This window comes from Zea mays, chromosome 1 (genome assembly GCF_902167145.1).
Source record: "Zea mays cultivar B73 chromosome 1, Zm-B73-REFERENCE-NAM-5.0, whole genome shotgun sequence".
In the NCBI taxonomy this organism is placed as follows: domain Eukaryota; kingdom Viridiplantae; phylum Streptophyta; class Magnoliopsida; order Poales; family Poaceae; genus Zea; species Zea mays.
In genome coordinates this window covers 255,318,483-255,345,325 of record NC_050096.1, presented here as the reverse complement: position 1 = coordinate 255,345,325, position 26,843 = coordinate 255,318,483, and the positions used below count along the sequence as shown (strand labels likewise).

Below are 26,843 nucleotides of genomic sequence, written 5' to 3'. Positions count from 1 at the left end.
GGCCCGTCGCCGGGCGGGGGGCGGAGCCCCCCGCGGTACGGATCGTTTTAGGGTTTCACCTCTATAAATATCTTTGTAAGCCGCAGGAGATATCCATCTCAATTGTAAATCTCCTGCGATCTGTAACCACCTGAAAATAGTGAGAAGTTGCCTGCCGGCGCCCGTGGTTTTTTCCCCTTCAATTTGGAGGGGTTTTCCACGTTAAATCCGTGTCTTCTCTGTGATTGATCCTATTTTGTGTCGCATTTATTTCTGACAAGTGGTATCAGAGCTTTGGTTGTTTGGTGATCGGTGTGCTAGGGTTTCCTGCCGGCGCACGGATGTCGACGACAATGAAATACGATCTTCCGCTGCTGGATCTCGACACGCGTTTCTCGCTGTGGCAGGTGAAGATGCGGGCAATTCTCTCGCAATCTGATCGCGACCTGGATGATGCCCTAGATGGATTTGGCAACAAGGATGCCAGGACGTGGACAGATGAGGAGAGGCGCAAGGATCGTAAGGCGCTCGCACATATTCACCTTCATCTGTCTAACAATATTCTGCAGGAGGTTCTGGCAGAGAAGACTGCCGCTGCTCTCTGGTTGAAGCTGGAGTCGATCTGTATGTCAAAGGATCTGACCAGCAAGATGCATGTCAAAATGAAGTTGTTCTCCCACAAGTTGCAGGAAGGAGGATCCGTTCTGACGCACATATCGGTGTTTAAGGAGATCGTGGCCGATCTGACGTCTATGGAGGTAAAGTTTGATGATGAAGACCTAGCTCTTCTTCTCCTGTGTTCCCTCCCTGCATCGTTTAGCAATTTTCGAGATACCATCCTATACAGTCGTGATACTCTAACCGTGGCTGAAGTGTATGAAGCTTTGACTGCGAAAGAAAAAATGAGACAGATGGTTAACTCGGAAGATGCTGCTGGCTCGAGTGGAGAAGCTTTGTATGTCCGTGGCCGCACTGATCAGAAAAAGTCCAACTCAGGTGGCAAAGGAAAGGGGAAGAACCAGAGGGGTCGCTCCAAGTCAAGGGGGCCATCCGATGAATTATTTTGCAAATACTGCAAGAAGACGAACCATGTAATTGAGAACTGTTACAAACTGCAGAACAAGGAGAAGAGGAACAAGGAGAAGGGTAAGACTGGAGGTACTGTCTCTGTTGCATCCGAAAATAATTCTGATAATGGTGATGTTCTTATTGCCTTTGCTGGTTGTGCTGCTGATGATGCCCAATGGATCCTCGATTCTGCTTGCTCATATCATGTTTGCACTAAAAAATCTCTGTTTAGTACCTATGAAGCTGTGCAGAACGGAGGTACTCTTCGGATGGGTGATAATTCCCCTTGCACTGTTGTTGGCATGGGCACCGTGCAGATCAAGATGTTCGATGGGATTGTACGCACATTGACTGAAGTACGACATGTTCCATCCATGTCCAGGAACCTCATCTCTCTGAGTACTCTGGACACAAAGGGCTACAAGTATACCGCTGGTGACGGTGTCATGAAGGTAACAAAAGGCTCTCTTGTGGTTATTAAAGGTGATTTGAAAGCTGAAAACTTATATGTGCTTCGAGGTAGTTCTGGCTCTGCTAATGCTGTTGTTGCATCTGATTCTGAGACTACTAAAATTTGGCATATGCGCCTTGGCCATATGAGTGCACCTGGTTTGGCAGAATTGAGCAAGAGAGGCCTTCTTGATGGCTGCCATGCTGATACTCTTGATTTCTGTGAGCACTGTGTTTTCGGTAAGCATAAAAGGGTAAAATTCAGTTCTGCTGTTCATAATACCGAAAATATTCTTGATTATGTTCATGCTGATTTGTGGGGGCCGTCACGTATACCTTCACATGGTGGTGCTCGTTACATGTTGACTATCATTGATGATAATTCACGCAGAGTTTGGCCTTATTTTCTTAAGCAAAAATCAGATGCCTTTGAGTCTTTCAAGGTTTGGAAGACTATGGTTGAGAAGCAGACTGAGAGGAAGCTGAAGGTTCTGAGAACTGACAATGGTATGGAGTTTTGTTCTGGTGATTTTAACTCTTTCTGCAGGAAGGAGGGCATTGTGAGGCACCACACTATACCATATACACCTCAGCAGAACGGTGTGGCAGAGCGTATGAATAGAACAATAATCTCCAAGGCTCGGTGTATGCTGTCCAACTCAGGTTTGAGCCGCAAGTTTTGGGCTGAGGCCGCTTCCACTGCTTGTCATTTGATCAATTGTTCACCATCCACTGCTATCGATAAGAAAACTCCAATTGAGGTTTGGTCTGGTTCCCCCTATGATTATTCTCAGTTGAGAGTGTTTGGTTGTACTGCATATGCACATGTTGATAATGGTAAACTTGAGCCTAGAGCAATTAAGTGTGTTTTCTTGGGTTATGGATCTGGTGTTAAAGCATATAAATTGTGGAATCCTGATACACAGAAGGCATTTTTTAGTAGAAACGTTGTGTTCAATGAATCTGCCATGTTTCCTTCGGTTGTATCTACCAGTGCTACTAACCAGAATTCTGAGTCTATCAGTGTGCAGGTGGAGCACGGAGGGGATGTTGATGATCATGCTCCACCATCTGCTGAACCTGCTGAAAATTCTGTTTCTGAAATTTCATCACCTGTTGTGGAGTCTCATCCCCAGTCTCTTGCTGAAGGCCGAACTAGGAGGCAGATAGTTCGGCCCCAAAGACTGATTCAAGAGTGCAATGCTGCTTTTGCTTTGGCTGTTGCTGAAGAAGTTGATAATGTTCAGGAACCATTGAATTATTCAGAAGCTATATTGTGTACTGATAGTGAAAAGTGGATGGGTGCTATGCATGAAGAAATGGAGTCTCTTGATAAGAATGGCACTTGGGAACTAGCTCGGCTGCCTTCTGGTAAAAAGGCAATTAAGTGCAAATGGATCTTCAAAAGAAAAGAAGGTATGACTCCAAAAGAGCCTCCGCGCTTTAAAGCAAGGCTAGTTGCAAAAGGTTTTAGTCAGATTCCAGGAATTGATTACTCTGATGTCTATTCTCCTGTTGTCAAGCATAGTTCAATTCGTACCTTTCTTAGTCTTGTTGCTGTACATGACTATGAGCTTGAACAGTTAGATGTGAAAACTGCTTTCTTACATGGTGATTTGGAGGAGGACATTTATATGGACCAGCCAGAGGGGTTCATTGTTCCTGGAAAAGAAGACTATGTGTGCAGGTTGAAGAAGTCCTTATATGGTCTGAAACAATCTCCCAGACAATGGTATAAGAGGTTTGATTCATTTATGCTTTCTAAGGGCTTTCAGAGGTCTCAATATGATAGTTGTGTTTATCTAAAATTTGTTAATGGATCACCTACATATTTGCTGCTATATGTTGATGATATGTTGATTGCTGCCAAGAGCATGAAGGAAATCACTGCTTTAAAGGCACAACTTAGTAGCGAATTTGATATGAAGGATCTGGGTGCTGCAAAGAAAATCCTTGGCATAGAGATAGTCAGGGATAGGAAGTCTGGACTGCTGTACTTGAGCCAGAAGAATTATATTGAGAAGGTCCTTCGTCGTTTCAACATGCAAAATACTAAACCTGTGAGTACTCCGTTGGCTCCTCATTTTAAACTGTCTGCTAAACAGTGTGCTGAAACTGATGCTGAGCTTGAATATATGTCAAAAGTTCCATACTCTAGTGCTGTTGGGTCACTCATGTATGCTATGGTTTGTTCTCGTCCTGATTTGTCTCATGCTATGAGCGTTGTTGCTAGATACATGTCTAATCCTGGTAAAGAGCATTGGAAAGCTGTTCAGTGGATTTTCAGATATCTACGTGGTTCTTCTAGTGCTTGTTTATGTTTTGGTAAATCTGGAGATGGTCTGATTGGCTATGTTGATTCAGATTATGGTGGTGATTTAGACAGGAGGAGATCTCTTTCAGGTTATGTCTTTACTATTGGAGATTGTGCTGTGAGTTGGAAAGCTCGTTTACAGGATACTGTTGCTTTGTCTACCACAGAAGCTGAGTATATGGCAATTGCAGAAGTTACTAAGGAAGCCTTATGGTTGAAAGGTATATATTCAGAGCTATGTGGAATTAAGTCTTGCATTACCATCTATTGTGATAGCCAGAGTGCCATTCATCTCACCAAAGATCAGATGATTACTGAGAAATCCAAACATATTGATATCCGTTATCACTTCATTCGTGATATCATTGAAAAAGGGTTGGTGAAGGTATGCAAGATCAGTACTGATAATAATCCAGCTGATATGATGACAAAGCATGTTTCTGTTGCTAAGTTTGAGCTATGCTCAAACTTAGTTGGTATTATAAATTAGCCCTTAGTGGCTGTTGGCGTCGGCAAGATAATGATGCATTTGTTTAAGGTGGAGCTTGCTATTATGATGCTACAAGGAATTTGTCTCAAGGTGGAGTTTGTTGAGTTTGTGATCCAAATTCTGAAGAAGGCGGTCAAGTTGGCGAGCGAAGCGGAGGCCCGTCGCCGGGAGGCTTGGGCCGGAGCGCAGCGAGGCCAACTGGCCTTCCCACAGCCCAGGGACGCCTGGGGGGTGCGGGGGGCGGAGCCCCCCGCGGTACGGATCGTTTTAGGGTTTCACCTCTATAAATATCTTTGTAAGCCGCAGGAGATATCCATCTCAATTGTAAATCTCCTGCGATCTGTAACCACCTGAAAATAGTGAGAAGTTGCCTGCCGGCGCCCGTGGTTTTTTCCCCTTCACTTTGGAGGGGTTTTCCACGTTAAATCCGTGTCTTCTCTGTGATTGATCCTATTTTGTGTCGCATTTATTTCTGACACAGGTGGTGTATGTGTGGGCGCATCAGTTTTATCTGCTGGTCCTATTATTTATTATTGAGTATGGTCATTTAAATTATATGAACAGTTATCTTTTGTTTTGGCCTTTAGCATGTTTGTATTAATGTTTTCTTTGGTCCCTAATCTAGCCAATTTTTCAGTAATACTTGTTCTATCTACTTGCACTGCCAGATCTTGGTTGTATATTCAATAGAAGACTATAAATAATTTTCAATATATTTAGCATATTTGAGCTGGTTTGTTTGTCTGTAAGTGTATATATGGTCTTGTACACATTAGTATCTTGTGGTCTGCATGTCTCGATTATGTGTCGTCTAATCATATTCAAGTATTTTGAGTCCATCTAACATTCAGGTGTCAGATTAGTATTATATTATTGTGAAATGTCTACATGTTTTGCGTATGCATCTGAAGCGCGTAACAATAATGGTGTGAGATTATTAATCGGCTATGTGTTTGTGGTCGTTGATTGCTCAGCATCGTTATCTATAGTTCTTTTCATTTACTACTGCAGCCTGCAGGTGAGGTGATGATGTGCCATTGAACAAAAGGCTATGTCCCAATGCAATAATCGTAAACTTTTATTTTCTTGAATAAAACACAAGGGGATTTTCTTTACTGTAAAACGGAGGATGTATAATTCACAACTCAGTGGTGAATGATGGTGCAAAGCAGAGGAGGCGACGGAGCTATAAGCGGTAAAAGTGGGCGCTCACTAAACTACACTCGCTCGTAGCCGTTCACTTGTCAGCACGGCAGCGCAGCACACCCCATCTTCTCCTCTTCTTCGTCACGCCATTTCGCATGCTCCATTCCGTTCCCTGTTCCTCGTACGTAGTGTAGCACCAAGGAGCCAAAGGTTTGCACCTCGATCGATCTATAAAATCTTCTCTTTTTACTCTGATGAAGATTACCGTGTTGTTGCTAGTACTAGCAGGTAGACTGTAATTAATGTACTACCTTACACTACTACAGTAAATAAAGATGGATCCATGTTTTGGTGTTTAACATTGATGCATGTGGTACGGTGTAGCAGCCAGCGGGGCAGCTGAGCGAGCATGGTGAAGATCTGCTGCATCGGCGCGGGGTACGTGGGCGGGCCGACGATGGCGGTGATCGCGCTCAAGTGCCCGGCCATCGAGGTGGTGGTGGTGGACATCTCGGAGCCGCGCATCGCCGGGTGGAACAGCGAGCGCCTCCCCATCTACGAGCCCGGCCTGGACGATGTCGTGAGGCAGTGCCGCGGCCGCAACCTCTTCTTCAGCACCGAGGTGCACCGCCACGTGGGCGACGCCGACATCGTCTTCGTCTCCGTCAACACCCCGACCAAGACCTGCGGCCTGGGCGCCGGCAAGGCCGCCGACCTCACCTACTGGGAGAGCGCGGCGCGCATGATCGCCGACGTCTCCCGCTCCGACAAGATCGTGGTGGAGAAGTCCACGGTGCCCGTCAAGACCGCGGAGGCCATCGAGAAGATCCTGGTGCACAACAGCCGCGGCGTGCGCTACCAGATCCTGTCCAACCCTGAGTTCCTGGCGGAGGGCACCGCCGTGCAGGACCTGTTCGCGCCCGACCGCGTGCTCATCGGCGGCCGCGAGACCCCCGAGGGCCGCGCCGCCGTCGCCAGGCTCAGGGACGTGTACGCGCAGTGGGTGCCCGGGGACCGCATCATCACCACCAACCTCTGGTCCGCCGAGCTGTCCAAGCTCGCCGCCAACGCCTTCCTGGCGCAGCGCATCTCCTCCGTCAACGCCATCTCCGCGCTCTGCGAGGCCACGGGCGCCGACGTCACCGAGGTGGCGCACTCCGTCGGCAGGGACGCGCGCATCGGCCCGCGCTTCCTCTCCGCCAGCGTCGGCTTCGGCGGCTCCTGCTTCCAGAAGGACATCCTCAACCTCGTCTACATTTGCGAGTGCTACGGCCTCCCCGAGGTGGCCGCCTACTGGCGGGAGGTCATCCGGATCAACGACCACCAGAAGAGCCGCTTCGTCAACCGCGTCGTCTCCTCCATGTTCAACACCGTCGCCGGCAAGAAGATCGCCGTGCTCGGCTTTGCCTTCAAGAAGGACACGGGGGACACCCGCGAGACGCCCGCCATCGACGTCTGCAACGGCCTGCTCGGGGACAAGGCTGTCATCAGCATCTACGACCCGCAGGTGACGGGGGAGCAGGTGTCGCGGGACCTCGCCATGAACAAGTTCGACTGGGACCACCCGCGCCACCTGCAGCCGCTCAGCGCCACCGACCTGGCCAAGCAGGTCGCCGTCGCGCCCGACGCCTACGAGGCCGCGCGCGACGCGCACGCCGTCTGCATCCTCACCGAGTGGGACGAATTCAGGACGCTCGACTACAAGCGCATGTTCGACGCCATGCACAAGCCAGCCTTCATCTTCGACGGCCGCAACGTCGTCGACCCCGCCAAGCTCCGGGAGATCGGCTTCGTCGTCTACGCTATCGGCAAGCCGCTCGACGATTGGCTCAAGGACATGCCAGCCGTCGCGTGATCCATCGATCCATCTGTAGGGCGCATTCCTTGACATGCGGCCCCATGCATCCATCTTTCTTCATCCTCCCTCTCATCCGATTCGGCTATTCATCAGTATATTAATTAGGTTTCCCTGTTAATTTCATTGTGGTCTTTAATTCACAGTTTTTTTACAAGTTAGCTCGATCGATATGCCGACATGTTTTATACTTAGGTAGTATATAGAATCTTTTTGCATACATGCACGGAGTACTAATGATATATAAATTTTGAATTGTTTGTAGCTTTATTTATATACATTGGCAAAGCATTGATGCTGTTTCTTGTCATGAAAGTTAACTCCCAGTTATCTCAGTTTAAATGATCATCTGAGCTGATGGATCTTTCGGTAATGAAGTGAGTCAAAATTTGACATCGGTGAGTTTAGGAGCAATGAAAAATAGGAGTACATGTTTGAAAATTTGTGCAATTTTAAGATTAAATTAATTCTTAAAGCAATCACTACATTAACCGTCGATAAAACCACACCTACCAAAATAAAAGCATGTCTACATAGTAAATTGAAGGTATAGTGAATGAATTCGTCATTACTCACAGCGGAGATTACTTCAGGCTGGTCGAAAATGAATTTGCAGTGTTGTTGAAGTCCGTCCCAGTATCGATCAACTCGGTGATTGATCATTGCCTAAAAACATGATTCATCCCAACTCATGCTGTAGAGCTGAAAGTTGGGTCGTGCCGTGCTGTGTCGTGCCGACCTGTGTTGATCGTGCTTCAGCCTAACTTTTTTTGGGCCACTATAGCAAGAAATAATTTTGGGCTGGACCGTGTCACGCATATATACTAAAAGCTAGGCCCGGAACTTATATGTATCTAAAAATACATCCTTAAAATATTTATAAGTTTGCTATAGACTTTAAAAATCATATGAGAAGGAGAAACCAATATTTTCTATAACTTTTGTGAAGAGATAAAAAATATTGGGAAAAAAAATTGGCAACATCCCCCGTTCCCAAGGAAACGAGATACTCCACTGATGTTTTAAAGAGCGTTACTGAAAATTCAGTGTCTGGTAATGATACACCCACGTCCAGATGATGCATCCATGAAACCGTCGCTTTATTATTTAGTTAACCATTACAGAGAGAGTGACAGACGGGGAAAACTGAAGGCAACCTAAGTCATCAGTCATAGCCGTCGTTCTTGAGCATGCCCGCGATCTCGCGCAAGAGTGCCTCCGGGCTCGTCTTCTCCTGCTCCTTCCGGTACGGCCTAGTCCACTCCTGGTACTTGTGCAGACTACCAGTGAAATCGGTGAACAGCCCGTCGACGGCGACCTCGTCGAGCCAGTACGCGTACTCGGCGTAGGGGTCCTGCCGGAAGTCGAAGTGCAGGTACTGGTTCTCGTTCCTGAAGGTGTACGGGTGCACCTGGAGACGCAGAGCGTGCGCTCGCGCGACGAGGTCGGCGGGGCGTCCCAGGCGGTTGTCTGTCGGGTCCGGAGGCACCAGCGTGTCCTTCCACGGCCCGATCCCCACCACGTAGCTCCCGATGAACGCGAGGTAGGCGTCCGAGGTTATCTCGTGGTACGACTGCACGCAAAGCCGCGCAGCCCAGCCCAGCCCAGCCCGAACCACGTGAGATGAACTGAACTGGAGCCGCAGCCCACGCGTGCGATGCATGCAATTAGCTAGCGTTAGCGTGTGCGTACCTGGTTGGTGTCCTGCGTCGGGACCGTCGTGTCGTCGATCAGGAGCAGCTTGGGGGAGTCCGTCATGTTGGAGACGTAGATGAGCGAGGTCGGCGCGAAGGACTGGATGAACAGCGGCTGCCGGAGCCAGCCATCGGACATGTACTCGCCTCCGTAGCCGTACCTGAGCAGCGTCTCCACGAACTTGTCCTCGAATCGCTTTCCGTCCGACCACTTCACCTGGAGGATGACAAGAGGGTTTTTTTTCTTTCTTGAGGAAAAAAAGAGGAAATTTTTTCCTTGGAGTTTGTCGTCGTCGTCGTCGCCGCCATTGGGCAGATCAGATCAGGCTAATATATATATACTTACGTGCTGGTTGATGAACACGGGGTTCTTGATCTCCGGGTAGATCCCGACGGTCCTGTCAGCGTAGAGCGCGATCAGGATGTACTCTTCGAACGTAATGATCTGGTACTTGCCTGTGGTCCGATCCGATGCGATCGAACAGAAGAAGAGAGACAGCGTACGTGAGAGGTCAGGTCAGTCAGACTGCATGCTAACTAGAGAGAGTGTGTCTAACCGTTGTACCGCTGGTCCCTGAAACTGAACCGCTGCTTCACCCTCAGTGATCTGAGCTCTTCAAGAGTGAAGTCCACTGGAAACCAAATAAAAAAAAACATGATTGATCAGTCTCGCAAGCCACCATCATCATCATCATCGTCAGCAGCAGCAGGAGATACCGATGAACCATCCGGTGACATCTTCTCCTTGGACCTCGTAGGTCCTCTTCCTGCCAGCGAACTCCGCGTGGTCCGCGACGTCGGTGGTCGCGTCCAGCGTCACATCGTGGAAGCAGACGAGATGCCCGTCCTTGGACGCGAGTACGTCCGTCTCGATGAAGTCCGCGCCTTCTTCGATCGCCCTCTGCAAAATTAAATGTTTTTTTTCTCTCTCTCTCGATTTGTTTTAGCCTTTTGTTTGTGCAACTCCAAGGCGATACAGTACGTACGTACGCGTATGATTTGTTCAGAACAAAAAAAACAGGAAGAATTTAGCTCTACCAGGTAGGCGGCCGCTGTCTCTTCGGGCAGTTCGCCATTTGACCCTCGGTGGGCAATGTTGATGGGCCGAAACGTCTGCACTGGCTTCTTGTGGTTCACATCCAGCTGCCGACTGTGGTGGGTGTGGGGAGACGCTGCCTGGGTGGCTCCGGAACCGGATACCCCGATGAGGAGGAGGAGCGCGAGGACCACGCGCGCTGCCAGAGAAGATGCCGCCGTCCGTGTCATCCGGCCACTCGGTGCTGACAAGCGACAGGACAAAACGACTCACGATCTGGGCATGAACTTTGGTGAGCGACTGAGCGGAGGGAGGAAGGAACAGGGAATCCTCCGATCTTAGCCATCAGTCATGCACAAAGTAACTGGAGAACTTGTTGTAGATGGTATGGAATTGGAACTACGATGTGGTCACTGGTAAGCAACTAAGAGCATCTTCAAAAGCTCCCCAGAAGTCTCCCCTAAATCTATTTTTTTTGGGAAAAACACAAAAACATGTCTCCAACAGTTCCCCTAAAGCGCCCCCAACTTTTTCATAGCCCTTAAAATTCCCTCATTTGTAGCTACAAATGAGGGGTTTTTTGGGCTCCCCAAAAACAAACTGCTGATTTAAGGGATCTGTTGGAGAAAGGATTAAAATTTACCCCCACTTATTATTTAGATGTCCCTTAAAACTGATTTTGAGGAGTCGTTTTATGGAGAGCTCTTGGAGATGCTCTAAGCATGCATACACGAACATTCAGATGAAACTCCAGGAAATGGAATTACAGGGGAGAGAGAGAGAGAGAGAGGTTATAAGAAGAAGTGATGTGGTGACCGGTAACACAAGAACTTGAACTTACAGAAGGAAGCCATGGGCCTTTTTTCTTGTGGCTCCTGCTATGCTATGCGCTTGCACACCGAGACTGCCCTCGGAGTAGGGACACTCGCCTTGTGTCTCCCTCGCCGTGCCTCGAGCAGCTCAGCTTCTTCTTCTTTATTTGTACTACTAGAAGAAACAGGAGAGAGGGGAGGAGGACTGGCCGCATCGGAATCCCACGGAATAAAATATTCCCCGGAGATCGTTTGACCGACTTGTGATCTGGAGCTCCTTTCTGCACCGGGGTGTGACTTGTGACCTGAGCTGAGCCAAAGGGCCAAGACACGTCTGAAACCTGTGTTCATACCCGCTCACTCGAATAGCATATCTCCCTAGCAATCGAGGTAGCGTTTGGTTGGTTCTGGAGTAGGGTAGGATGTAGACGCTCAGCTTCCAATTTGGTGTTGTTTGAATTGATTTTATGTGGGACACAATGGCTCTAGAAATAGAAAATTATTATGTTAAAATGTTGAACCATTTTAGCACATCAAAATCTTCCTGACAGAGCCGCCGTTTCTATTCCGACTATCTTCGGAAGTCGGAACCAAACGCTACCTGATGGAATCGTGTTTACTTATGGAGGCTGAAACTTTGCGTTTGGTTGAATGTACAAAGAAAGATGGAATGAGGCACCCACGTTTTCTATAGTGTTTGGTTGAGAGTCAAGCAGGGACGAGGTGAACACCGGAGTGATTTTTGGGAGTGGCGTGATCCAAAAAATTGAGGGGACGGTGGCACCCCGACTCATCCTCCTTTGACCTTAAACCAAACACACCCACTGATGAAACATGGTAACCCCACCCCCACGGCCAGCGTCCTCTTGGCAGCAGCGACCGTGGCTCGTCTACTCTGTGCTGTGTCAGCGTCCTCTTCAAGGCACGGCGTCGCGAGTCGTAATTCAGCAGCAGCGGTCAACCAAAGACGCCCATCATGGCCGTGCCAGGCAAGTCCGAGAAGATGGCACCCCATCGTACTCTCTACTCCTAGACCAAATGCCCTGCCCGGAACCCGATGGAGATGGGAGATTCCTGCGTGTATCATGTGTAGGTTCGCCTTCGGCCTCCCACTTTTCTTTAAAAAAAAAGAAGCGGCATATTCCTGGGGCCTATGCTTGTTTTCTTTGAACACCACAGTTGACAAGTGATAATAAATGGCAACAGCTGCACTACAAAATCCAATACCACAGGAGAGTGAGCTAGCTGTCTACCAGTTTTTTCAGGGGAGGATCCGCTCTCTCGGTCTCTCCCTTCCTCCAATCAGCAGTCTGTTATCATCGTTCTTCACCCCTTTGTCCTCTTTTCTTTAACGGTCTTGTGCAAACTGATGCAAGTGTCCATCACAAGGCTGCAACAGGGTTTCAGCAAGCAGATTCCCATCCTGGTACTCTGCTCAATGACACATAATCCCATGTGAATATATGCTGGCCATGGACATACGATGAACAGTACTCATCCAGTAAAAACCACTGCCCTCATTTTTAATAGCACACTTTTGTGCATCTTAAGACATCTTAGACCCTGCCCTGCGGTGCAACATCTTCTCTTAAAATATTAATGACCCATCAAAAATTATTATGGGTGCAGACTGATACCATCGTTCCAAAATATCCACGGTACATGCCGAATATTAAAGGGTCTAATCTCTATGGCTACAAAGTCTAAGATCAAGCACTATCGGCACAGATCTAGTCCTCTTCGGAGCAAAATAGCCTTTCATATTCATAGCAGGAATTATTGGAACATCAAAACAACACTCATAGGATCCAAGTAAACAACGCTGATAAGCCTACTAAATGGCCATCAGATCACCGAAGTTCCGCATCAGGAAGATGGATCCCGCAAACAGACCAGCAGCCTTCAGCAGCTTCTGCAAATAAGAAACCGCAAAATAAAAATAAAAAGGAAGTGTAGTTAGAAACTTATCATCCAACTTTGTCCTAAAGTAACACGTGGGGAGATTATTAGCAAAAAACAGGTGCAATGATTAACCATGCCCATAATATTCTCTTATGTGCTATTCTAGGTTCATGACAGGACTTTACACTGCAGACTCAAGTATGTGTAGTTATGTGCATATTTCAAGTAACATATTTTGCGAAAATGAGCAGTCAAGTATCCAACTGCCTACGAAGATAACACACAAACCGAATAACGCATTCCATCAGTAACTAGAGATGCTACCGTTTGTCACACCTAGGTTGCAAACTTCACAATTATCACCCAAGCACTCAGGTTGGTATACCAACAATCTGTCATACTGAAGATGAAATCCTTGCGGGACATGATTTAGGTGAAATCAGATAAACTTGTCAGCAAACTGCACTGCTTAGAATTGTGACGCGTGGCCCGCTTAAGTGGCCCTCCATCTATGACCGCCTAGGGAATTTCGACAGAGATTAGGTCCTCGGAGGCCCCCCATCAGGATAGCACACCATACAAACTCTTATTAACAATAACATACAATCTGAAATGTAACTTAGATCTAAAATCAAACTAAAGAATAACACATGCGCTGTAATATACTCACCAGTTCTATTTCTATCTCAAGGTCAGACCAGGCACCCTACCTATTAATAATAAGATGACTATATGCTCGTTTGTAGAGCTAATTCTGCTAGCTCATTCAATTCATTTATCTCAGGAACCTATTTATGAGGATAGAAAAAAAATGAGTGCAGCAGCATATACACATAATGATGTAATGTAAGGGCACTTCAGGAAGAGGTAGGTACGTGTCTTCTAAAAATTAAACAAGAAGCCAAAAACAAACATGTCCTACTCCTAACAGTCAAACAGATGAGACAATAAGTACACAACTAAATAGAAATCCATAGTAAAAAAACTATTAGCAAAAATTGTTCTGGACCATAAAAATTGACCTGGACCATAACAATTATGATTATGAGTATCAGGCATTAAGCCATAACCTTTTTTCTCATTTCCTGCTAGGTTCTAAGCCTTGCTACCTCTAATCACTAATCTTGATGTTCAATTTACTAATTTAGCAGGCCTATTATTATTTCACAACAGAAGAACAAGGCAATGAAACGAAAAAAGTCTACATAACCCCCTAAACCTTTAGAGTGTAGTCTACTTCACCCCCCGACCTTCAGAACCAGTTGTTTAACGCCATCAGCTTTACAAAACCAGACAAAACTGCAGCCGCTTAAATCAATATCATGTCATCAAGACCATCAACTAAATTGCTCACGGGGTTATTTGTCTGGTTTTGTAAAACGTATGTGGTTAAACAACCGGTTTTAAAGGTGAGGAGGTGAAGATATAATCTAAAGGTTGGAGGTTATGTAGACTTTTTCTGCAATGAAAATCAGAAAGGGATAAATAATTAAATAGTAAAGCAAGATGTGTGACATACTGACATATCACCTCACAATTTGTTTACAAACCATTTCACAGCCAAAAGTGAAAAGAGACAAAAGTAAGAAAAACAAACAGAAAACAAAGAAAAACATGCGTTAGTCACTAGCTGTGAACTGACAAGGAAATTGCAATGAAAGCATTCAAGGAATGCCAGTATATCATACAAAAGTATGGGGATTTGGCTTCTGGTCATTTAGCAACCTCACGACTTCTAGCATCAAACAACAAATTCCAAAGGAAAACTGAAAAAAGGGGAAAATATACAAATGGAAACTTCAGTTAACAGGCATCACAATCACAATGTAAATACGCATCCTAAATATCTAGTGCCTGATGAAGGTTACAAAAATTATCTGACTACATCATTTAAACTTTGCTATGGACATTTGATTGAACTTTTAGGAGCAAAAACACACATACAGAGATCTCGCCGCAATAGAGACTGAAATCCTATCCGTGCAAGCAGAATGAACATGAATCACAGTAAGCAACATCAAACATTCCAAACCGCCAAACACCACCGCACGTACAGCAGCGGTCGCGTGTCGAATCAAATCGCCCACCTCAAAGCACACGGCAACAAGGTTTAGCGCCACGGGTACGAGATGCAGTATTTCACACGAACTACCAAAGAGAAAAAAAAAGGTCGAGCCGCAGTATTTGAGACGAACCAGTGAACCACCAAGAAGGGAAAAAAAGCTCACGAAGAGGTAGAGAATGCGGAGTGAGGGAAAGGGGGTACGGACATAATTGAGCGCCCACTGCTCCTCGTCGTTGACCTGCGAGTCCCAGAGGACCTTGAGCTTCTCCACCGCCGACGACGCCGCCATCTCCGGTCGCCTTCCTCGAGGGTTGGGGTCCGAGACTTAGGGTTACGCTTCTAGTATGTTCAGACTTCGGGGTGTTCCTACGTTTCAGTCTCAGCCTTTCTTCTCGAGCATCCGTGTTGATTGGGCCGGGCTATTATTGGGCTCTATGATCAGATATCAGTTCGGGTATGTTTTTTCTTTCCAAACCTAGGCTGTGGAGGTGTTTAGTAGTCAACCACTCACCCTTCTAAATTTTACTGATTAAGTTTTAGTCCCTAAAATTTTTATTTTGGAGATAAAACTTGGTTGCAGTTCGGTTCACAAAATATAGCGTAAATGACAACGATAGGTAACAAGTTTGCACAGAGCGGTATCTAGTGTGATGTCTAATTACGGTTGGAATTAAACAAACATAGTTTAACGTTATCAGTTACCGTTCACATTATAAATATGTGAACCAAACAACACCTTGAACTGAATCCAAACCATTACGAACACTTAGGGCATGTACAACCCTGAGACGGTGAACAATTTTCTAAGTATAAGAGACAACAAAGATATTGTATGGTGCAACTCTGAGCCCCTGAATAATAAATGAAGTTAAGAGACAATGCGTATGGAGAATCGTGTAGAGACGGACTCTTCGTGAAGATCTCGTCTCTTGTAATTTTTTCAATTAACCCACTAATGACCTCTTAAGAGACCACCTAATAAATGGAGTTGTACACACCCTTAGATCAAATCAAGCTGAGAACAAAAATCAAAGGGGGCATAGGACAGTGGGCAGAAATCAAGTTTAAGCAGAGACCAAATTATAAACGCCAAAACAACCGCACATAAGCCTTCTCTTTTGTTGAGGATGCAATTTCTTTTGTACGCTCTAGTGAGAGACCACTAGAGCTTTTAAACTCGTCTGATAGACACAGCTAATCAAGACTTATTCTCAACGCGATACTAATCATGCCATCTCAAGTTCTCAACACATAGAGGATGAGATGCCACCTTAGATTGATGTTGTTCTTTAAGATCTAAGCAAATTGTATGAGGTATCATCTTATACTAGATAAATAGATACACATGTGAAAGGGAAATATGCTATATGTCAGTCTAATTCTCTCAATTTCATAGCAGGTGTACACTAAGATCACCGTTTAAGTTGGTTAAAGTGTATGCGCCCATGCCCCGGCCTATGTCCATATGAAAGGGAAATATGCTATATGGCATTTCTAGATTGATTTGGTGATTAATAACCTACAGAACCTTGAGATCTAACTGGTTTGCTAAGTGCGTTCTTGCAGGTTCATATGTGTCAAATTCTAGAATACAACTCGACATTATAGCTCAATCCAAGGCTAAAAGGGGCATATTTTGGATAAGGTATATTGTGAGTAATTTATATACTTGGATAAGTTCTAAATGCCCTTAGAAATGTTTTTAGCACCTTAGAGGCATTGAGAAGTCACAATATTAGAAAAGATGTTTTTAGAACAGAAAACTAAGTTAAAGAAATTAAAGAAGTAAATATTCATAACTTAGACTAGTTGGACAGTCACTAGAAATGATTGTCTAAGTCATAGTAACATCCTTAAGAAACACAAAATCAATTAGAAGAAGTTTTATTAGTTTGAACTTCAACTCAGTTGGATTGGGGCGCACCGGACTTTGTTTCCAGTAAGTCCAGCGGATGGTCTTTGGCGACCTAGCGCATCGCACCAGTCCAGTGGTGCGCCGCACCAATTACGTAGATAGCTCTTCTGGAAGACTTCGGCAACCTGGCGTACCGGACTAGTCCGACGTTGCATCGGACCACTTTTCTAGAATGGTCCTTGGGCAGGGGATTACTTTAGAATTTATAAGGCTGAGGTCGAGAATCAATTAGATAGGAGAATTAAAAGGTTGATGTTAGATCGAGGTGAAGAGTATTTCTCAAATGATTTCTCTTAATTTTGTCCCAAAGATGGAGACATACATGAGATAACTCCTCTCTACTCGTACCAATCAAATGGAATTATCAAAAGAAATAACTACACTATTATTGATCTAATTATTGCTACGTTGGATACTAAGGGTTTATCTAAGACATGACGTGGCGAGGTTGTTCTAATGGTGAATCATGTATTGATTAGAATTCCAACGAGATGACGGGTGGAAGGGGAGAAAACCATCTTTTTTATATTTGCATACATGAATTTGTTCAGCAAAAGTCAATATACCAATAATTAAAACATAAACATGTGTAAAAAAAATTATTGAGTCATTCTAGGTTACGCTTATCATAACATTGTTTATAGACTTCTAGTTATTAGATCTAAATCACCTAATGTTTTTATTGATATATTAAATCTAGAGACGCTACATTTTTTAGAATATATTTTCTATGAAAGATACATAAAATACTTCCAATAAAAAAACTAAGTCATCTTTTGAGAAATATGATCCAATTGAAATTATTGAGCAACCGCAGGGTGATGAGAATAGTGGAATAGCTTTAAGAAAGAGCAGAAGGCGAAGGATTCCAAAGTCCATTGGTGATGATGTCACTATATACTTCGTGGATGATATGTACATGTCTGTTTCACAAACATATGCATCTCGTGATCCAGATGATTGGAACGAAGTGATTTGTAGCGAGATGGAGTCTACCTTGGCTAATGGAACTTGAAAATTGTAGATAGCCTATTCGGTTGAAATCCAGTTGGGTGCAGGTGGGTGTTCAATAAGAAGATTAGGTCTCATTGTACAATTGACAAATATAAAGCAAGACTTGTGGCTAAAGTATATGCACAAAATAAGGTGAATACTTTTTTGATACATACTCACCTGTTGATAGTATGACTATGAATCATATACTCTTACCAGTTACAATTGTCTGTCTCGTGTGGTCTTCTAGTCCATCGAATAGACGTGAAGACGACTTTTCTTAACGGAGAGTTTAATGAAAAATCTATATGAATCAAACTAAAGAATTCATATTACATGGGCAAAGAAGGTAAGTTGTAAAGTCTTTGTACAATCTGAAACAAACACCAAAGGAGGCATGAGAAATTTGATAATATTGTAACACATGCAAACTTTGTTGTTAATTAAGTTGATAAATATGTGTACAACCGCTGTGAATGGAGATAATCATAAAATACATTTTCGTGTGTAATCGACAATATTAAGTTTCTGTTATAAATTTATTCCAACTTTTATTGTGAGAAAAAAATGTGTGACTTAGGAGAACCGAAAGTATTCGATGGATAAAAAAGGCTGATTTTAGAAACGAAATCATTAGCCATCAAACACTGAGTGGATCATATGGAAAAACTTCAAGAAGAAAACAAAAACTTGAACTCGCTGGATCTTAAAAATGAAAAAATGCCGAACAAAATTTGGACTCGCTGGATTTTAAAAATAAAGAAAGTGTACCGACTCCGCTGGGGATCGAACCCAGAATCTCTGGTTCCGTAGACCAGCGCCTTATCCATTGGGCCACGGAGTCGTTTTGCTTTTTGTACCAATTTTAATCAGCTATACAAATCACAAATTAACATGGATTATAGCCACCGAGCACAGGCCATCAGCAGTCGACAAGGCAGATGCATGGGTTTGCAATCACGAAAAGAATCGCAGGTCACTCTGCACACGGGATGATTCACTCCTTTTTTATGTGCGGATGAGTCTGTTCCATGCGAGTCTCCTGCTCGGAGATGGGCTTCCCATGATCCCATCGATAAAGATTGAGCAACCGAGATTTGGAAAAGAAGCGCGGTTGCAAGTGGCGACCGGTTGGAGCCCCTACACGTACTACTGACCTGTGACCTTCAGAGGCATGCCTAGGCACAGACACTGTTGCTGCTCTAGTAATAAGGACACTTCTAACGCACAGCGGGACCGTTCCCATATACTCTCTCCGTTCTTTTTAGTTGTCACTAGATAGTTTAATTTTACACTAACCAGCGATAACTAAAACAAAATAAAGAGAGTATATAATTAAGAGAACGTATCTAGTGCATATGGATTTTTAGTGTACATAATGCACATATTAAATCATCATCACTAATCTTAATTTGAGTAAAATAGAGAACTTTAGAAAAAAAAGGAATTACAAAGGAAAAGGAACATCATTTATGAGTAAAATACAAAGGATAAAATCAACACGAAAACCTGAAACAACTTTAGCTGCAACACGGTAAGGATGAGGTATGAACACAAAAAAAAAAATAAAGAATTGATTAAATACAAAAGAAAGCAACTAGAGACATGTGAAAGCAGGGGCGGATCTACACCCCGGGCCATCCGGGTCGTAGCTCGGGACTTGATCCATGTAACTATATATAAGTCTCTGTTTATACGGTATAAAATAGTTAAAATAAAATGAAGAGAAATAAATTTACTAGATTTGATCTGGGGCATAGAAAAATTTGGATCCGTCCCAGTGTGAAAGCAAGAGTTAAAGAACATGACAGTAAAATAAAAAAGAAATAAAGAGGATTGGTCATGACGGAATCAGGCGGATGGGGACACACCTCAGGAAAACAGCTAATTTTTTTTGTTTTCATTTTTTCGACCGGGACGGAAACGAAAATGAACAATCAAAACACAGGACCGGAATTGTCGATTATTCGAAAACGATCGAAAAATAAAAAATATTATATAGTTTCCACAAATACATAATAAATTGACGTATTACCTAATTTTTAAGATATAAAAACACAAACAACTTTTTTTATCATTCGTATTATTTACAGTATTTATAACTTTTGTTTTTCTCTTATTCATTAACTTGAACACAACAAAAATCTATAATTTGAATAAAAATATATGCTAGATGTATCTTATATTATATAAAAACGGTAAAAAGTGGTATCATCACGACTCGAAAACGAAAAATACGAAAACGAACGAAAAACTAGCTAAATTGTTTTTAATAAGTTTTTGAACAATTCGAAAACGATTGAGAAAAAAATATTCAAGACGGGACGGGAATTTCTCGTTCCGTTTTCATCCTAGTGGTGGCGGGGCGGGTGCACCGCTGCAGGGAGCGGCACGCGGAAGATGTCCTTGCCCCGGCACCGACGAACTCCGGCCGCGCGCCCCTGCGCCGCCGTACTGCGACATGGACTGCTCCAGTGCTGCCGCCACCGTCGAACGCGACGTCGAGCCATCGTCCTCGATCTGGACGGCGAAGGAGGCCGTGAGGGCGAGCGTCGGCTCGCCGTGGCCGTGGCACCGTAGGAACGATGCGCAGCGCTGCGCCGAGAGGCAGAGACGACATGGTCGTCACCGTGTAGCTGAGCACGCACTGCGCAGCATGGAGGGTGCTCACGGGCGCGGAGGCAGGCTACGTGACGCGCGGCAGGTGCAAGTCGACGGCTTTCCGCTGCACCACAGGCTTGTGGTCCCGTCCGGGTCCATATACCCGTGCGCGATGCATGCAAGTACCAATCCGACTTTGCGATTTTGGAAAGCGACGAGAAGGCAGCGAAGGAGGCGGGATTGCAGGAGGAGCGGGAGGGCAACGCCGGAGATGTGAGGGGAGGTCAGGCGGGGCCGGAACGGAGGCAGTAGGAAGGGGAAGGAACGTGGAGGGATCGCTATGGGGCAACGGAAGGGGAAGGAACGTGGAGGGATCACTATGGGTAGTCCTGAAAGTTTGGGCCGTGCCTAAAAGGCCGGTCCGAGCACGGCCCGTGAAAAATGAAAAAAGGCCCGGCCCGACACGATTGGTTTAAATTCGGGCTAGCACGGCACGAATCATGGGCTGGGCCGTGCCCTAAATTTCAGCCCGTCGTGCTACCAGGCCCGACACATTGTTGTGGGCCGTGCTCGTGCTGGCCCGGCACGGAAACAGCCCGGTCCAACGTCGGCCGCCATTTAATTAGGTTTACTCGTTTTCCCACGCGTCAGCCTGTCTCCAATTCTCGCCTCGACTCCCCAGGCGTCGGCCGCCGCTCGTCTTCTCCGCCAGCCGCCACCAGCGGCCATGCACCGCGCACGCCCACTCCCAGGCGCGGCGTCCAGCGGTCCTGCGGCCACGCGCCCACTCCCAGGCGCGGCGTCCAGCGACTCCAGCGGTCCCAGCAGCCAGCGGCCACCGGCCATGCATGCTAGCGGCCATGCACCGCGCACGCCCAGCCGCACAGGCAGGCGCCCAGCGGCCAATCCCAAGCGCCATCTCCGGATCTCCCGAGGCGCCAGCCTAACGGCCATCTCCCCAGCGGCCATCTCCTGATCTCCCCACGGCGACCGAGATTCAAACTTAATTACGTGCCGTGCCTGGGCCAGCATGGCCCAACGGAAGCCCGCCGTGCTTTAGGGCCGTGCTGGGCCTTATTTCTACTCACCAGGCCTAGTAAGGCACGGTCCGATTCTATTTCGTGCTAGTTAGGCCCGACTAACTGAGGCCCGAAGCACGACGGGCTCGTGCCGGGCCGGCACGGCACGGCCCAAGTTGCAGCACTAGCTATGGGGAGGAGTTGCTTGGCCGCAGCAACTTCCAATCGCGGGCGCATGCGCTGGGGTCGTTGGTTTCACGCAGAGGAGTGAAAAGACGAAATTGACACTTTAAATTATCTATCATTTGCATAACACAGATGAACTATCTCGCTTTATTATCGGATGCAATATACCCAAAGTTTGTTTGATGTTCAGACACAATGATCTGAAATGCTTTTGTTGCTTCGGGGCAAAAAAGAACTGACTTTGGAGGAATTTATCAACAGGATCCGTGAATAAAATTTCAAATCAAGGGGGAAAACATAAAAAAAGGCACAGTCAGCACTCAGTGGATATGGGAATGAAATTTCAGATTAAGGAGGAATTATTTAAAAAAATTACACACCATTCAGTTTGAAATTTTAAAAACAAACCAAAGGAGAGAAAAAATCGACTCCGCTGGGGATCGAACCCAGAATCTCTGGTTCCGTAGACCAGCGCCTTATCCATTGGGCCACGGAGTCCTTTATATTTTGATGATGTGTCTTTGTTAATTGTCCATAATTGCAACTGCAGCAAATTTCAGCTTCCAAACAATTAAGTTTTGATTTTGTAACAAAACCGATAGGCGAGCTCCGGCCTGATTAGTATGAGGCTTCTGTTTCTAAGCCACCTCCCCTCCTTGGATATATAAAAGGAGGGACGAGAGCAGTGTTAGACGTACGATGAAAATTTATAGGGATCAAAAAGGCCTAATGATAAAATTAAGACCGTAAATAGTGTTACGTAGAATTCAAGTTTACACAATAGACATGTTGTTTATATTGGTATTGTCCTAATTAACGACCGTTGGAAAAAATCTTCTCATTTATCTAAACAAATAGAAGCAATAATCATCAACTACTTATCTAATCTCCAATTCACACTCCAAAGTGAATATTCCAATCTAATCTAATTATTTAATATCATACTCAATCTGCAATCTAATAAAAACAATAGTACTGAATCAAAGATGTGTGTATCTTGTAAAATGTCGATCTCTTCAAAGGGTTACGACATCGGAAAGGGAATAGGGTCAGGCGGTGTCGCTGGCTTAGAGACAGGGCTTGCTGATCCACCAAGCTCACTGGCAGCCAAGGACAGGTCGTGTCGTCGCGACGTGCGAGATCGAGTTTGCTAGGTGGGCTAACGTCGAGAAGATGACGAGCGGATGGGGTGCCAAGAAGAGGGTGGGGTCGAGGGGATCGCACATTGAGAAGGGGACGATGTAGGGAACACGATGTTAGACCGAACTAGTTCGAACGTCGTCGAATAGAATGGGACTGGACAAATAGATGTGAGGAGTGGATAGAGGAGGACTCCTATGGAGGACTAGATCGATTCAACGAGCAGACTTAGGGCGATACTATTTTGGCCCATCCAAAATTTCAGTTTTTTATACTTAATTGTAGCTATAAGAGGTTTTTGAAAATTGAGGGGGACATGGCCTACTTTGCTCCCTGTGCATCCACCCCTGGACGAGGGAACCCTGGGGCATCAGATCATTAGACCAGAGAATACAGCACCAACAACACACAAGATGCATGATATTATCTCACATCGAGAGGCTAAACATATATAAACCCTCGTGTCTCCTATGTATTAATACTATTGAAAAATCTTCGACATTGAGTTATTACATATTGTCAACATGCTCGTAAATATTTTTGGCTATACTAAACCAGTGACCAAATGGTCTAACTCAAGATTTGTGTATCCGATGGCCATGTTCTCTGCACGAGTTTGATTTGCCTCAGCACACCATTTGAGATGTCGCCACATGTCTTTTTCCATTTTTGTTGAAACTCCAACCGAGTTTTGAGGCCTAAATCCAATAAACCATTCGCTTAGTGGTTTTGAGGCTAAACCACCAAACCCATCGTGAGTAACATATCTGATAAGCTCCCTCCATGATTTTGATGCATGTCACCACTATTTCTTGAGAGTCTGATCACTAAGACCTTTTGTGCCTCTATTTGACTTAGTAAATCATCATCTTGAATTGGTCGACATAGTCTACTCTCCATGTACTCGCACCTATGGATGTCCCCATATGTCAACCACCAAGGTTAGTCATCTAGCTTCTCTACTTGCCTTGTCCAAGTCTCAATATTTGTCCTTCATTGCTCCTAGTCTATCGGTACATACCTTGCTTGGCCTTAACCTTCATTGTCGACCGTATTCGATCTCCACATCTACACATTGAAAGGGAAATGTGCTCTTGGTTAATTTCTAAGGTGTTTTGGTGATTAACTGTCCAACACACCACTTTGAACTAACATTCTTCATATAAGCATGAGCACAGGTTTAGATCAAGCAAATTGGAGATGAGAAGTCTAAATGAGTTGGATTGGAAGACCAAAAAGTGCAACTTTAGGTAAAACTACAAAAACTGGAGGTTTAAGTATTTAAATAAGTTGCACTTACATTACACTATGGTCCTTGCACATTTGTTTGGCTACTAACTCTTTTATGCAACAAAAGTGGTATTTGGACTTAGTTTGCACGTATTGCAAATCTTTTTGATAAGAGGTGAAAAAGGTATTGTCCTCTCACTTAGTCAATTGTTTTTTGTTTCTAACTATGTTTGTCTAAGTGGTAGGGATCATCTCAAATAGAGTAAAAAGAAGTAAAGGAGTTTGGCTCAAAAGAACCAAATTCGGGCCAGACTAGGCTTCACCGGACAATTCGGTGTGCACCAGACATGTCTAGTGCTGGCCTAGTCAATTGGTCGCTCTCGAGTTTTGGCTGGGCTCACTAGCTAAAAATCACCGAACACGTGCACTGGACATGTCCGGTGTGCCAGGCGGCGCAACGGCCGGCTCGCCAGCCACGTCAGTGCGCCAACGGTCGGGAGTGCCCCAATTGAATATCCATGAAAGACACCTTGTATTAATTAGCAATTATGTGAATTGTTTGTGAGAATCTTTACTTGTATGATTATTATAAATGGTGTCCCTGGTCAGAGTCGATGACCAACACATGTATTAGTTGATGACTACATTTTACAAGTTATGGACATGGTGTCAAACTAATAATGTGGGCGCATGTATGACATGAAGCTGGACCGACCCAACTTGAGATATAGTAATATAGTTCTCTTTTTACAATATGTACAATGTGTCCTTAGACCTGAGATTGTCACATGTTCTCAGGATGTGAATTGACATACTTAGGAACTATCAAACGCTACTCTGAAACTAAGTAGTTATAAAGGTAGTTTTAGGTTTGTTAAGAAGCATGTTGTGAGGCATGGTCAGTCAAGATGGAATTTGTCTCTCTCTTCTTGAGAGAGATATCTCTGGCCCCCTCGAGTAAGAGTACTCGGACCATGTCTTTGTGTACATGAACCTATAGGGTCATACACTTAAGTGAAAGGAAGCCTAACTCGGATAAGGATCCAAAATAAGATTGGGTTTTAGGGTTGTTGATGGACCTATGAGTCAGAAGCCCACAAGAATGCCTATATAATGAGGGATAGTGACACGGTTAGGTTAACCTAATTCGCCACCAGCAAACCAGCAGTCGCGCCCCTCTCTCCCTCATCAAGCCAACGTCTCGAACCTAGCAGTTCAATACACTGTGCTTCCTCCCTGTACGTGTGGATACCTCAAAGGTGATACATCTGGAGCACTAGGATGAACTATGCGAGGACGTGAAGGATGTCGGCGATTGCACGACACTGCTCGACATGTTCGTCTACGTCGAGATGCTTCCGCTGCCCTGCACGTCTAGTGGTAATTGCATGACATATAACAACAATAGATCTTGGTTTATGTGGTCGAAAATTTGTTTTGCGCTAGTGTAGCCTCCCCATAATCCTTCAGCTATCTTGTATCAAAGATCTTTGGTTTGGAAGCTACTACTGTGATGGATGCTAAGATGTTTTCTTCATTGGCATAGTAGCTTATGCCATTGACATCGTAGGGAGTGCCACCATCCGCCCTTGATGATATAAATAAAGGCCTTCTTCGAGGTCATCTAGCAGTTGATCGACCTCAAGGTGCAGTAGGTCACCGTTCTCTCATGACTGGCCACCATGGGGAGCATCTATTTTTAACCCCCATGGCACTTCATGTACAGGTCCTTGGAGCACTTGTGCTGGTCCCTATGGTATCTATCCGCCCCTTGGGCAACTCCTCATCTGGCTCTCGAGGAAACTCTTCTGAGTTTCGACCCCTAGGGAACCTTAGCTTTGGGGACTTCTCGGTGTGACATGAAGGCGTGGACTAGCAGACTTCTAGTGGGGAGAAAGCATAAGGTTACTTGCGAGTGCACAATGCATTGCATCACCATATTTCCTCGCCGGTCTCCGTGGGGTCATCTCCACTAGCCATTATTGCGACCACTCTTAATTCTCGACACCCACCAGGCTATGCCATGGGATAAATGGTTGTATACATGCAACTCCATCGTTTGGATGGTGCTCTTCTAAGTACCACATCTCTAAGGGAACATCGACATATAAAGCTATAGCCACCAGCACAACTCAAGGATAAGCTATCCTGGAAGAGTGGAGTAGTGTTATGAGAAGTAGAGTGCTAGACATATTAGATTGGTTTGGTTTATTAGAAAAGAAAGATTAGGAATATAATTATTTGTTAGGAAAGGAGAGTCCAAATGGATAAGGTCTTTTTCTCATTTAGAAAACATAATTATTTTATTGGAAAATGAGAGTGTAAATTAATAAGAAATCCACCTTTAGTTTGTTTGGAAAAGAAATCCATTGTAGACTATAAATATAGAGGTTGTGTAATGAGAGAAAGGCCAGCAAAAGCTAAGAAGCAAGCCATTTTCCTATGTCCGGGCCATGGGCAAGACTCTCAGCACGACACTAGCCACCATCATAACAATATTTTTGTCAATCATTTTCATACTTCGATATCATAATCATATATCAAACCACATTCTCAGCAGTAGTCACTGAGAGTCATAGGAATCAGAGGCGTGAGGAAGCCGAAATAGCCAAGAATCTTAATCTCCAGCGGTACCATGTTCTCATGGGCGATGAGCAGCTGACAACCTAGGCCTTGGAACGCTCATGCTGTCTCTAGCGTCGACAGGTCTTCTTTCTAGCGCTCTGCCCTTGGGTGGAGCACGAGCACCACAACATGATTAGTAGTACCTCAAAATAATGTAGCACTTTATTTTTAACTATGCTTGGTAACTCATGATTAGTAGTACCTACTTCATAACAAGTGTACCCATGCTAATGGTGCAGCCCTTGTGAAGGACTTAAGAAATCATTTTACGAGGAAGGCTTAAGATCATTGTTGTGATAATCGGCTCAGACTGGTCTGCTCAC

General features: G+C 45.0%; 3 protein-coding genes and 2 non-coding genes across 5 annotated transcripts; 1 reads left to right on the top strand and 4 right to left on the bottom strand.

Annotated features, from left to right (window-relative positions):
- The first annotated feature begins 4,786 nt into the window (after positions 1-4,786).
- Positions 4,787-7,612, top strand: LOC100285497 (UDP-glucose 6-dehydrogenase). Its single transcript, NM_001413711.1, has 2 exons — positions 4,787-5,657; positions 5,835-7,612. Exon 2 carries the CDS (start codon positions 5,857-5,859, stop codon positions 7,300-7,302), a length of 1,446 nt encoding a protein of 481 aa, NP_001400640.1. The 5' UTR covers positions 4,787-5,657; positions 5,835-5,856; the 3' UTR covers positions 7,303-7,612.
- A 756-nt stretch (positions 7,613-8,368) lies between these two features.
- Positions 8,369-10,980, bottom strand: LOC100283806 (uncharacterized). Its single transcript, NM_001156704.2, has 7 exons — positions 10,874-10,980; positions 10,035-10,276; positions 9,714-9,897; positions 9,554-9,628; positions 9,343-9,452; positions 8,995-9,213; positions 8,369-8,875 (listed from the first exon to the last, which is right to left on the bottom strand). The coding sequence occupies exons 1-7, from the start codon at positions 10,884-10,886 to the stop codon at positions 8,468-8,470; spliced, it is 1,251 nt and encodes a 416-aa protein (NP_001150176.2). The 5' UTR covers positions 10,887-10,980; the 3' UTR covers positions 8,369-8,467.
- Positions 10,981-12,390: 1,410 nt separating this feature from the next.
- LOC101027174 (rhicadhesin receptor precursor) lies at positions 12,391-15,245 on the bottom strand. The gene is made up of 2 exons (NM_001353020.1): positions 15,017-15,245; positions 12,391-12,756 (listed from the first exon to the last, which is right to left on the bottom strand). Exons 1-2 carry the CDS (start codon positions 15,098-15,100, stop codon positions 12,679-12,681), a joined length of 162 nt encoding a protein of 53 aa, NP_001339949.1. The 5' UTR covers positions 15,101-15,245; the 3' UTR covers positions 12,391-12,678.
- A 3,245-nt stretch (positions 15,246-18,490) lies between these two features.
- Positions 18,491-18,563, bottom strand: TRNAR-ACG (transfer RNA arginine (anticodon ACG)). Its single transcript has one exon. It is a non-coding gene; the product is annotated as a tRNA-Arg (tRNA).
- A 3,387-nt stretch (positions 18,564-21,950) lies between these two features.
- Positions 21,951-22,023, bottom strand: TRNAR-ACG (transfer RNA arginine (anticodon ACG)). The gene has a single exon. It is a non-coding gene; the product is annotated as a tRNA-Arg (tRNA).
- Positions 22,024-26,843: the final 4,820 nt, after the last annotated feature.

Coding starts and splice junctions, on each gene's coding strand:
- LOC100283806 (NM_001156704.2), bottom strand. Junction 9,629..9,713: donor TGTCACCGGATGGTTCATCG/GTATCTCCTGCT, acceptor TTTGGTTTCCAG/TGGACTTCACTCTTGAAGAG. Junction 9,214..9,342: donor CCGTGTTCATCAACCAGCAC/GTAAGTATATAT, acceptor GTCATCCTCCAG/GTGAAGTGGTCGGACGGAAA.
- LOC101027174 (NM_001353020.1), bottom strand. CDS start 15,100: ATGGCGGCGTCGTCGGCGGTGGAGAAGCTCAAGGTCCTCTGGGACTCG. Junction 12,757..15,016: donor AGCAGTGGGCGCTCAATTAT/GTCCGTACCCCC, acceptor TCTTATTTGCAG/AAGCTGCTGAAGGCTGCTGG.
- LOC100285497 (NM_001413711.1), top strand. CDS start 5,857: ATGGTGAAGATCTGCTGCATCGGCGCGGGGTACGTGGGCGGGCCGACG.